General features: G+C 47.3%; 1 protein-coding gene across 8 annotated transcripts; it reads right to left on the bottom strand.

The window, feature by feature from the left end:
• Nucleotides 1-826: 826 nt before the first annotated feature.
• Nucleotides 827-11,843, bottom strand: LOC108153302 (mucin-4). 8 transcript variants are annotated; one of them, XM_033387122.1, is made up of 6 exons: nt 11,739-11,843; nt 11,620-11,670; nt 11,391-11,557; nt 11,026-11,324; nt 7,425-10,957; nt 827-3,926 (listed from the first exon to the last, which is right to left on the bottom strand). In XM_033387122.1, the coding sequence occupies exons 1-6, from the start codon at nt 11,741-11,743 to the stop codon at nt 869-871; spliced, it is 7,113 nt and encodes a 2,370-aa protein (XP_033243013.1). In that variant the 5' UTR covers nt 11,744-11,843; the 3' UTR covers nt 827-868. The 8 variants fall into 8 exon arrangements, with proteins under 8 accessions (XP_033243013.1, XP_033243010.1, XP_033243012.1 ...); XM_033387119.1 differs by having other exon boundaries at nt 827-4,036; nt 4,499-10,957; nt 11,739-11,842; XM_033387121.1 differs by having other exon boundaries at nt 827-3,296; nt 4,818-10,957; nt 11,739-11,842.
• Between the last annotated feature and the right edge of the window lie 311 nt (nt 11,844-12,154).

The following is a 12,154-nucleotide window of genomic DNA, read 5'->3' as shown; positions in this document are numbered from 1 at the left end:
ATCGGGCGCGGTCGAGTATAGGCAGTTAATTGTAATTCTGCAAAAATGCTGCCAAAGTTATGTGAGTGGAAGGCCGGGGGGCGTTGAGGCCAGCAGCAGCTGCAACTGCGGCACTCGATCGAGCCCAGTCCCAGGCCCGAGCCCGCACTCGTGTGGCGCGCGACTTTTTCCAAAATTGTATTTTAAAGCCACTCGCTAGGGCTTCAAGTTCCAACACCAATTCGCTCTGGGCGGCAATCCACAAGGGATCCAATCACAGCCACCTGGCGTAAATTGTTAACACATTGCCGCCTATGACACTCGTAGAGTGTCAAATAGCTGCCACAGGCTCTACAAAAGCTGGGTATTTCGATGTATATGTAATTCCAATAGCTGATGACTGACATTTGCGATGTGATATGACGTACAGTGACTGTACAAAATTTCGTCGAACGAAATAACAAGAACAAAACTTATCACGAGCCACTACTGTACTTCGTATGGAGTCTACTGGCACTGTGATATTGTTTTGAAAACGGAGAATTCTTCCGGATTTAAAAATTAAATCGGAAAACTTTGGAAAAGTGTAGGCCAGAGCCTGGCTGATTCATTTCCAAACTTCAAAACCCTATGAGCGCGTAGATCTCATAGACTAGGGAAATTAAATTTGGTGTCCACGCTCCTGTGATATCTCACTGTTTCAAGTGTATTTCAAAATTTCGCCTCGCAAATGTACAAATGTAAAGTTGCGGCCATAACAGAAACCCACCACGTTTATCCTTTTTTTCCCTATAAATTTTAGGGTCCTAAATGTTGCTTCTCAAAAATGATTTATCTAAAAGCTGGGTTAACATGTCGTGTCTACAATTTATTGTAGACAATTTATTGTTTAAAGAGATTCCCCAAGTCGAACCAATCCATCAAAAAGCATCCGAATCGGTGAGGGATATACCCAGCAGGGCGGCCGATAGGTGCCACGATCTTCTTCATTGGAAATGGACGATCGGGCAGACTGGTAGTCATCATTGCGCTCCGACTCTAACGAACAGGGTCCATTGAGACATGGCGATATGGCGATCGCTGGTTCCGGCAGAAAAGCGCTGGTAATCCCCCACATTCCAGTGTCTTGAACTGCGTAGAAAAAGGGTCCAGGCGATCCTCTAAGGGGACGGTACGGTCTGGCGTTGGAGTCATCCTCTGACTTCAGTGGACAGTTGCAGTTGTTAGCACCAGAGTTCAGCACGGCTTTGGAAGGGTTTGGGTAGGCTCCGGGCGATCTGGCATCGTTGTCGTTATCATTGCACTCCTCTACGGCTTTATAGTCGTCGTAATGGGGACCGGCTTCTACTTCATCTGGACTAGACGATCTGGCGGTGAAGCCGTCGGCATTACATTCCGTCTCCGAATCGAACTGGGACTCCGAATCCGGCGAACAACCGCAAGGGAGTTCGACGGCAAAGTCCGAACCCCCGCCTTGAGACTGCTGGCAGGTGCACGCCTGCACGGAGCTATAGCTGTTTTGATCGCATTCGGCTGCAAATCTAGTGGGGTTAAAGTCTCTTTTCTTCATGGAATGGTCGTTTTGCGTTGTTGTTCCAGTGCTATGGTAATTGGTGATGGTGATGGGTGATGTGCCAAGCCTGCTTCCACAAATGATAAAACCCTGTTCCCATGCTCTCTGGATCTTCATGGCGTGGGAAGCTCCGGTGGGACAACCAGGGCAGGGCTGATTCGGTTGATAGTTTTGCTGTTCCATTGAACAATTGTTCTGTGTTGTTGTTCCGGCGCTCTGGTGGCCGGTTGACTGCATGACCTGATCGAACGAAACATAGTTGATCATTGAGTCGAATCCGTTGATGCTTCGGTTGGAATATCCATTCTTGCGTCGGCTCTGTAGCATTTCAACCTCAGCACGCATCTTTTGGTTCTGATTTTGCTGTTCCATGGAATAGCTGTTCTGTGTTGTTGTTCCAGTGCTTTTGTGGCCGGTTGACTGCATGACCTGATTAATTGAATCATAGTTCGTCATTGAGTTCGGCATTTGAACCTCCGCACGCATTCTCTGGTCCTGATTTAATCGCGTCCCCGAAATTATGGACATTGATGTCGTTACGGTTACCCCTTGCACCACTTGGTCATGGGGACCAACATCCATCGACTGGAAGTAGCGGTCTGAGGGCACTCTCTCGCATATACCACAGGGAATAGCGCCTTTGTCCTCCTGTCGCAAGTCAGTAGAGCTTTTGCATGTAAGGAAATCCGATTCGCTGTCATTGTCCGAAAGTGTGTACTCTAGCGACTGACTTCTCCGCTGGAGTGGCGTCTCGGTGGCTATATCCAAACACGTCTTGGGCATTTGCAATAGGTGGTGCGGTGTGACAGAAAGGTTGTTGAAGGCTTTCATACTGACATCTTCTATTTTATTGGTTGTCGAGCGGTCCATCCTGTCTGTCCAGGTCTGACCCAGTGACTGCTCTCGCTTTCCATCACACATACACGATTGATTACCTCCGGTATCGGAGGGATGAGATAGCGTATTTACATTACCCAGAATTCCCGTGGAAAAAGACGCATATGAGACACGCTGTGACACCGGTCTACCGAGCTGCTCGGTTTGCTGATAGGCGCCTAACGGAGGCTGTTCCGACACATACGGCAAAGGTTGGATAGTTTCATTCGCCACACACTCATTGGTCATCTGAAACACGCGAGGATCAACTTCCTGGCCGCCACTATGATAACCGTTTTCCAGTTTGATGAATTCGCTTATGTTGGATGGGGGCGCCTGCCTGGGCAGGTTTTGCATGCACTCTTTAATCAAGGCAGCACATATGGATATTGGCGCGGCTTCAGAGACACCCTCGATGCGCTCATATGTTTCAATTCCACGATGTCCAGTAGGGTATGCGGCCATCACAACATTGGCTGCCTCAGGTGGAAGGAGATCTCTTCTTTCAATGCCTCTGACTCCTGCGGTGTTCAAGAGAGTCCCCCTCTGCACACTGGTCGGCGTCCTGGAAGAGCTCGCGACTTTAACAAATGATTGCGTAGTCTCGGACCTTACTTCGGATGGATCGGGCTTATCAAAAGTGTTTCGCGATGGCATGATACCCTCCGGTCTCGCGGTGCTTCTAGCTGCTCCGGAAACTTCACCACCCGAGGGCATGAACCGTGGAGCCGGGATATTTTGCGATGGCATCGACACCTGTTGTCCTCTGGAGATCTTTCTTCTTTTGACGCCTCCCACTTCATCATATTCGGGCATCCGCTCGTCGTCCATTTCTATTTTCTCATTCGTCTCACCGGTACTCTCAAATGTGGGTTGTGATACATCGTTTATATTTTGAGAAGGCATAGCTTGTCTCTGACTGTCTGCAGTTTCAGGTCCCGTACTCTCAAATGTTGGAGCCGATTCATCGTTTATGTTTTGGGAAGGCATGGCCTGCCACTGAATAGTTGAAGGTTCAACAACGGAACAGTTGACATTCGGACAGGATTCAGCGCATGTATTGTCTGAAGGCTTCGATTGTCTCTGAGTACTTGAAGGCAAGGTTTTCCTCTGACCGAGTGCATTTCCAGGACTGGAACTTTTGAAATTAGGTTCCGATTCATCCCATATATTTGCTGAGGGCATGGATTTCCCCTGACTATATTCAGTTCCAGGACCGGTACCCTCAAATGTGGGTGCAGATTCATTGTTTATGTTTTCAGAAGGCATGGATCTCGTCTGAGCTGCTGGCCCCATTGATTGCCTCTGACTGTATTCAGTTACAGGACCCGTACTCTCAAATGTGGGTGCTGATTCATCGTTTATGTTGTGAGAAGGCATAGTTTGTCTTTCACTGTCTGCAGTTTCAGGACCAGTACTCTCAAATATCGGTTCCGATTCATCGTTTAGGTTTTTCGAAAGCGTGGATTGCCTCTGAGTTGATTCAGCCATGGGTTGCCTCTGACTGTATTCAGGTCCACGACCGGTACTGTCAAATGTAGGTGCTGATTCATCGTTAATGTTTTGAGAAGGCATGGATGGCCCCGGACTATATTCGGTTCCAGGACCGGTAATCTCAAATGTGGGTGCTGATTCATCGTCTATATTTTGGGACGGCATGGATTGCCTCTCACTGTGCTCAGCGCCACGACCGGTACTCTCAAATGAGGGTGCCGATTCATCATTTATGTTTTCAGAAGACATGGATTGGCCTTGACTTTTTGCAGTTTCAGGACCGGTACTCTCAAATATTGGTTCCGATTCATCGTTCATGTTTTCAGAAGGCAAGGATCTCTTCTGAACTGCTGCAGCCATGGATTGTCTCTGACTGTGCTCAGTTCCAGGATCGGTACTCTCAAAAGTGGGTGCAGATTCATCGTTCATGTTTTGGCGTTTTTTTTTTTCTGAAGCTATGGATTTCCTCTGACTGTATTCAGTTCCACGACCGGTACTTTCAAATGTGGGTGCTGATTCATCGTTTATGTTGTGAGAAGGCATAGTTTGTCTTTTACTGTCTGCAGTTTCAGGACCAGTACTCTCAAATATCGGTTCCGATTCATCGTTTAGGTTTTTCGAAAGCGTGGATTGCCTCTGAGTTGATTCAGCAATGGGTTGCCTCTGACTGTGCCCAGTTCCACGACCGGTACTGTCAAATGTGGGTGCTGATTCATCGTTTATGTTTTGAGAAGGCATGGATGGCCTCTGACTGTATTCGGTTCCAGGACTGGTTCTCTCAAATGTTGGTTCCGATTCATCGTTTATGTTTTTAGAAGGCATGGATCTCGTGTGAGGTGCTGCACCCATTGATTGCCTCTGACTGTATTCAGTTCCAGGACCGGTACTCTCAAATGTGGGTTGTGATACATCGTTTATATTTTGAGAAGGCATAGCTTGTCTCTGACTGTCTGCAGTTTCAGGTCCCGTACTGTCAAATGTTGGAGCCGATTCATCGTTTATGTTTTGGGAAGGCATGGCCTGCCACTGAATAGTTGAAGGTTCAACAACGGAACAGTTGACATTCGGACAGGATTCAGCGCATGTATTGTCTGAAGGCTTCGATTGTCTCTGAGTACTTGAAGGCAAGGTTTTCCTCTGACCGAGTGCATTTCCAGGACTGGAACTTTTGAAATTAGGTTCCGATTCATCCCATATATTTGCTGAGGGCATGGATTTCCCCTGACTATATTCAGTTTCAGGACCGGTACCCTCAAATGTGGGTGCAGATTCATTGTTTATGTTTTCAGAAGGCATGGATCTCGTCTGAGCTGCTGGCCCCATTGATTGCCTCTGACTGTATTCAGTTACAGGACCCGTACTCTCAAATGTGGGTGCTGATTCATCGTTTATGTTGTGAGAAGGCATAGTTTGTCTTTGACTGTCTGCAGTTTCAGGACCAGTACTCTCAAATGTCGGTTCCGATTCATCGTTTAGGTTTTTCGAGAACGTGGATTGCTTCTGAGTTGATTCTCCCATGGGTTGCCTCTGACTGTGCCCAGTTCCACGACCGGTACTCTCAAATGTGGGTGCTGATTCATCGTTTATGTTTTGAGAAGGCATAGTTTGTCTTTGACTGTCTGCAGTTTCAGGACCAGTACTCTCAAATGTCGGTTCCGATTCATCGTTTAGGTTTTTTGAAAGCGAGGATTGCCTCTGAGTTGATTCACCAATGGGTTGCCTCTGACTGTACGCAGTTCCACGACCCGTACTGTCAAATGTGGGCTCCGATTCATCGTTTATGTTTTCAGAAGGCATAGATCTGGTCTGAGCTGCTGGCCCCATTGATTGCCTCTGACTGTATTCAGTTACAGGACCCGTACTCTCAAATGTGGGTGCTGATTCATCGTTTATGTTGTGAGAAGGCATAGTTTGTCTTTGACTGTCTGCAGTTTCAGGACCAGTACTCTCAAATGTCGGTTCCGATTCATCGTTTAGGTTTTTCGAAAGCGTGGATTGCCTCTGAGTTGATTCAGCAATGGGTTGCCTTTGACTGTGCCCAGTTCCACGACCCGTACTGTCAAATGTGAGCTCCGATTCATCGTTTATGTTTTCAGAAGGCATAGTTTGTCTCTGACTGTCTGCAGTTTCAGGTCCCGTACTCTCAAATGTTGGAGCCGATTCATCGTTTATGTTTTGGGAAGGCATGGCCTGCCACTGAATAGTTGAAGGTTCAACAACGGAACAGTTGACATTCGGACAGGATTCAGCGCATGTATTGTCTGAAGGCTTCGATTGTCTCTGAGTACTTGAAGGCAAGGTTTTCCTCTGACCGAGTGCATTTCCAGGACTGGAACTTTTGAAATTAGGTTCCGATTCATCCCATATATTTGCTGAGGGCATGGATTTCCCCTGACTATATTCAGTTCCAGGACCGGTACCCTCAAATGTGGGTGCAGATTCATTGTTTATGTTTTCAGAAGGCATGGATCTCGTCTGAGCTGCTGGCCCCATTGATTGCCTCTGACTGTATTCAGTTACAGGACCCGTACTCTCAAATGTGGGTGCTGATTCATCGTTTATGTTGTGAGAAGGCATAGTTTGTCTTTGACTGTCTGCAGTTTCAGGACCAGTACTCTCAAATGTCGGTTCCGATTCATCGTTTAGGTTTTTCGAGAACGTGGATTGCTTCTGAGTTGATTCTCCCATGGGTTGCCTCTGACTGTGCCCAGTTCCACGACCGGTACTCTCAAATGTGGGTGCTGATTCATCGTTTATGTTTTGAGAAGGCATAGTTTGTCTTTGACTGTCTGCAGTTTCAGGACCAGTACTCTCAAATGTCGGTTCCGATTCATCGTTTAGGTTTTTTGAAAGCGAGGATTGCCTCTGAGTTGATTCACCAATGGGTTGCCTCTGACTGTACGCAGTTCCACGACCCGTACTGTCAAATGTGGGCTCCGATTCATCGTTTATGTTTTCAGAAGGTATGGATCTCGTCTGAGCTGCTGGCCCCATTGATTGCCTCTGACTGTATTCAGTTACAGGACCCGTACTCTCAAATGTGGGTGCTGATTCATCGTTTATGTTGTGAGAAGGCATAGTTTGTCTTTGACTGTCTGCAGTTTCAGGACCAGTACTCTCAAATGTCGGTTCCGATTCATCTTTTAGGTTTTTCGAGAACGTGGATTGCCTCTGAGTTGATTCACCCATGGGTTGCCTCTGACTGTACGCAGTTCCACGACCCGTACTGTCAAATGTGGGCTCCGATTCATCGTTTATGTTTTCAGAAGGCATAGATCTGGTCTGAGCTGCTGGCCCCATTGATTGCCTCTGACTGTATTCAGTTACAGGACCCGTACTCTCAAATAAGGGTGCTGATTCATCGTTTATGTTGTGAGAAGGCCTAGTTTGTCTTTGACTGTCTGCAGTTTCAGGACCAGTACTCTCAAATGTTGGTTCCGATTCATCGCTTAGGTTTTGCAAAGGCTTCGATTGCCTTTGAGTTGATTCAGCAATGGGCTGCCTCTGACTGTGCCCAGTTCCACGACCGGTACTCTCAAATGTGGGTGCTGATTCATCGTTTATGTTTTGAGAAGGCATAGTTTGTCTTTGACTGTCTGCAGTTTCAGGACCAGTACTCTCAAATATCGGTTCCGATTCATCGTTTAGGTTTTTCGAAAGCGTGGATTGCCTCTGAGTTGATTCAGCAATGGGTTGCCTTTGACTGTGCCCAGTTCCACGACCTGTACTGTCAAATGTCGGTTCCGATTCCTCGTTTATGTTTTCAGAAGGTATGGATCTTGTCTGAGCTGCTGGACCCATGGATTGCCTCTGACTGTATCCAGTTCCACGACCCGTACTCTCAAATGTTGGTGCTGATTCATCGTTTATGTTTTGGGAAGGCATGGCCTGCCACTGAATAGTTGAAGGTTCAACAACGGAACAGTTGAAATTAGGACAGGTTTCAGCGCATATATTTTCTAAAGGTATCGATTGTCTCTGAGTACGTAAAGGCAAGGTTTTCCTCTGTCTGAGTGCAGTTCCAGGACTGGAACTTTCGAAAGTAGGTTCCGATTCATCCCATATGTTTGCTGAAGTCATGGATTTCCTCTGAGTTTGTGCAGGTAAAGATTGCCTTTGAGTGTACGCAGTCCCACGACCGGTGCTCTCAAATGAAGGGGCTGATTCATCAATTATGTTTTTAGATGGCATGGATTGCCTCTGACTGTATGCAGTTCCACGACCGGTACTGTCAAATAATGGTTTCGATTCATCGTTTATGTTTTGAGAAGGCATGGATCTCGGCTTAGCTGATACACCCATTGATTGCCTCTGACTATATGAAGTTCCACGAGCGGTACTCCCAAATGTGGGTTCAGATTCATCGTTAATATTTTGAGAAGGCATGGATTGTCTTTGACTGTATGCAGTTCCACGGCCGGTACTGTCAAATGTTGGTTCCGATTCATCGTTTATGTTTTGAGAAGGCATGGATCTCGGCTTAGCTGATACACCCATTGATTGCCTCTGACTATATGAAGTTCCACGAGCGGTACTCCCAAATGTGGGTTCAGATTCATCGTTAATATTTTGAGAAGGCATGGATTGTCTTTGACTGTATGCAGTTCCACGGCCGGTACTGTCAAATGTTGGTTCCGATTCATCGTTTATGTTTTGAGAAGGCATGGATCTCGGCTTAGCTGATACACCCATTGATTGCCTCTGACTATATGAAGTTCCACGAGCGGTACTCCCAAATGTGGGTTCAGATTCATCGTTAATATTTTGAGAAGGCATGGATTGTCTTTGACTGTATGCAGTTCCACGACCGGTACTGTGAAATTTCGGTTCCGATTCATCGTTTATGTTTTGAGAAGGCATGGATTGTCTTTGACTGTATGAAGCTCCACGACCGGTACTCTCAAATGTGGGTTCCGATTCATCGTTGATGTTTTGAGAAGGCATTGATTGTCTTTGACTGTACGCGGCCATGGATTGCCGCTGACTGTACGCAGTTCCACGACCCGTACTCTCAAATGTGGGTGCTGATTCATCAAATATGTTTTGAGATGGCATGGATTGCCTCTGACTGTATGCAGTTCCACGACCGGTACTTTCTAATAACGGTTTCGATTCATCGTTTATATTTTGAGAAGGCATGGATTGTCTTTGACTGTATGCAGTTCCACGACCAGTACTGTGAAATTTCGGTTCCGATTCATCGTTTATGTTTTGAGAAGGCATGGATCTCGTCTGAGCTGATTGCCTTTGAGTGTACGCAGTTCCACGACCGGTGCTCTCAAATATGGGTGCTGATTCATCAAATATGTTTTTGGATGGCATGGATTGCCTCTGACTGTATGCAGTTCCACGACCGGTACTGTCAAATGTCGGTTCCGATTCATCGTTTATGTTCTGAGAAGGCATGGATCTCGTTTGAGCTGCTGCACTCATTGATGACCCCTTACGGTATGCAGTTCCACGACCGGTTCCCTCAAATGTTGGTTCTGATTCATCGTTTATGTTTTGGAAAGGCATGGTTTGCCACTGAGTAGGTACAGGTTCAATACCGGAACAGTTGAATTTAGGACAGGAGTCATGGCATATGTTTTGTGAAGGCATAGATCGTCGATGAGTACCTGAAGGCAAGGTTTTCCTCTGTCTGTGTGCAGTTCCAAGACTGGTTCTTTCGAAAGTAGGTTCCGATTCATCCCATATGTTTGCTGAAGGCATGGATTTCCTCTGAGTATTTGCAGGAAAAGATTGCCTTTGACTGTACGCAGTTCCACGACCAGTACTCTCAAATGTGGGTGCTGATTCATCAAATATGTTTTGAGATGGCATGGATTGCCTCTGACTGTATGCAGTTCCACGACCGGTACTGTCAAATGTGGGGGCTGAAACATCATTAATGTTGCTTGAAGGCATTGATCGCCTCTGACTGTAAGTATTTCTGTGATCTGAACTTGCAAAGGTAGGAGCCGATTCATCACCTATTTGCTCTGCGGGCATTGAAAGCCTCTGAGGCGATCTTTCAGAGCCTTTAATTTTAACCTCCCGAGCCGACACTTCGCGTAAGTCCTCGCTGGGTAGTGTCACATGCCGGTGGGATGAAGTTGCTGCTTCTCCAAACGACGGCATGGTTACATCATCCAGATTTTGATCAGTGACTGGGACTGGGCCCTTATTTACAGAATCGTTACTCCGTTTTATCGACCCGGCTTCATTGCGAAAGGGGGCGGCTTCACTAGACACTGACTTGGGGTGGGCGTTGCCATTTGGAGATCTCGAAGAAGGCGAAACCTCTCCTCTGGGTGGACTGTCGTTGAATTGAGGAGCAGAATTATCGTTTATATTCTGCGACTGCTGTGATATCTGCTGCCTTCTGGGATTTGAGCCTTGCGACAAGCTTCGTTGGCGTGTCGCGGAACTGAGGTCCACTTGAAACTGACTGCGTCTGCCCTCTGGACTTTGAGATCGGAATCTTCGGTGATCACTTTCTAAGTTTTCACTTGGACTGTCCTGTTGTGACCTGTCCGGGAAACTGGTCCGGTCCGGAGCCGTTCCTTGGGATCTCATTTTTCGCCGTTGCTGTTCACTGTAGGCACTGGGCCACGTCTGTTGTGCCCTGTCAGAGAAGCCGGTGGTGTATGCCATATAAGACGGTATTGTCTGGTCATTCAGGAACCCGATAGTCCTGGGTGCTCGCCATGGGCGAGTAGCTCCCGAAATGCCATTGAAAGAATGCGCTGGTTCGTCCTCCAATTTCTCGCGCTGTGAGCTGCGATCGCGATATTGAAGAGGTCCTTGCCCATCCGGATACTGGCTGGGCATGTACCTCTGACCTATAAGCGTCCTTGGCCTAGAGTCATCGTGGAGCATGAGCATCGTTTCGTCCGACACGTTTTTAGACACATCCTCTGTGGAGAAGTTAATGCGCCGTGTGATGGACGGTGGCCTATCCCGGGGCGCAGTGCACACTGTGGTCGTCTCTTCAATGCGACTTGTAATATTTCCGTGGGAGTCACGATGCGTAGTGACCTTGCGGTGGGTAGTCTTCAAGACGCAAGAGACATAAGAATTAGGGCAAAAACTAAATACACACTTCGGAAAATTGTAGTTACCTTTTGGCTAAGGGATTTGTCTCTAATCTGTAAGGACGTGCCGGGCGTCATCATATCCCTGGGGTCCGCAAAGCTATCGAAAATTTCCGTATACACGGTCTCGACCGTGTGGCCGCTGGCCACCGGCGCCTCCGCCATATTGGACCGTTGAGAGGGCATTTTCATTTCAAAGCTGGGTGCCGACACATCTGCTATATTTTCCTCCGGAAGATTGGCTATTTGAAACTGCTGTCGGCCACGGGACTGGCGTCGCGGTTGGGCCTGCCGGAAGTTCTTCACCTCCGTTGCATCGGTTTTATCTGCAAGTGGGTGCGGCAGTGTTATACCTGCAGGCCTTGAAACTGCATCTCACGCGAAGCACTTACGGGTCTGATCGCGTAGGATGCTGCGCGGATGGGTGCCGCCGTCTATCACACCGAACACGGCGGGAAGGTACCGGCGTACCGGCGCGCCGAGACTGAATCCCGGACGCAAATGCTCCAGTTTATTTACGAGATCGTTTTGCGTTCCACCGCTGCGTCGGAGACTGATCCTTTCGCATATGGGGTAACGTTATCAGTAGCCGCGACTGCGTTGTCAGATCACGTCACTCACCTGCTCTCACATTGCAGCGCAATTTTTCTATTCGGACTATTATTCGGGGAGCTTACGGATGAAGAGTTAAACATTTATTAGTTCATTTTTCATTTTGAAATATCAACTGTACGTCGTACCTCATGTTTACTTAAAATTTTGAAAAGATTTTTTGACTTGGAGAATCATAAATTTTGATGTGAGAGGCTCGAGAGTTGCCAGACTTATGAGTAAAATCAGTATCTGGAAAGCTACAAAGCCTAAGGGATAAAAAGTTTGCTGAGATTCGGAAAAAATTTCGTTATGATATCGTTGCTACTTCCAGCAATCAATGTACCGTTTGCAAAGTGTGTCAAGCATCCGTGCACTTTTTCTTATCCAATTAAACAATTATACGGAGCGGAGCTCATTAAAGCAGGTTGTTCAAGGAGCCCCGGGAGCGGCTGCCACTCGACAACCACTTCCGTTCAGGAGCTTCAGCTCTCGCTCTCTGAAGACTGTATATGCAATTAGCGGGCACATAGCTTCCTCTGCATTCAATTTGCTTCAACTTCAT

The sequence above is a fragment of the Drosophila miranda genome, chromosome XR (genome assembly GCF_003369915.1).
Source record: "Drosophila miranda strain MSH22 chromosome XR, D.miranda_PacBio2.1, whole genome shotgun sequence".
Classification (NCBI taxonomy): domain Eukaryota; kingdom Metazoa; phylum Arthropoda; class Insecta; order Diptera; family Drosophilidae; genus Drosophila; species Drosophila miranda.
This window is presented reverse-complemented; position numbering and strand designations above follow the sequence as displayed.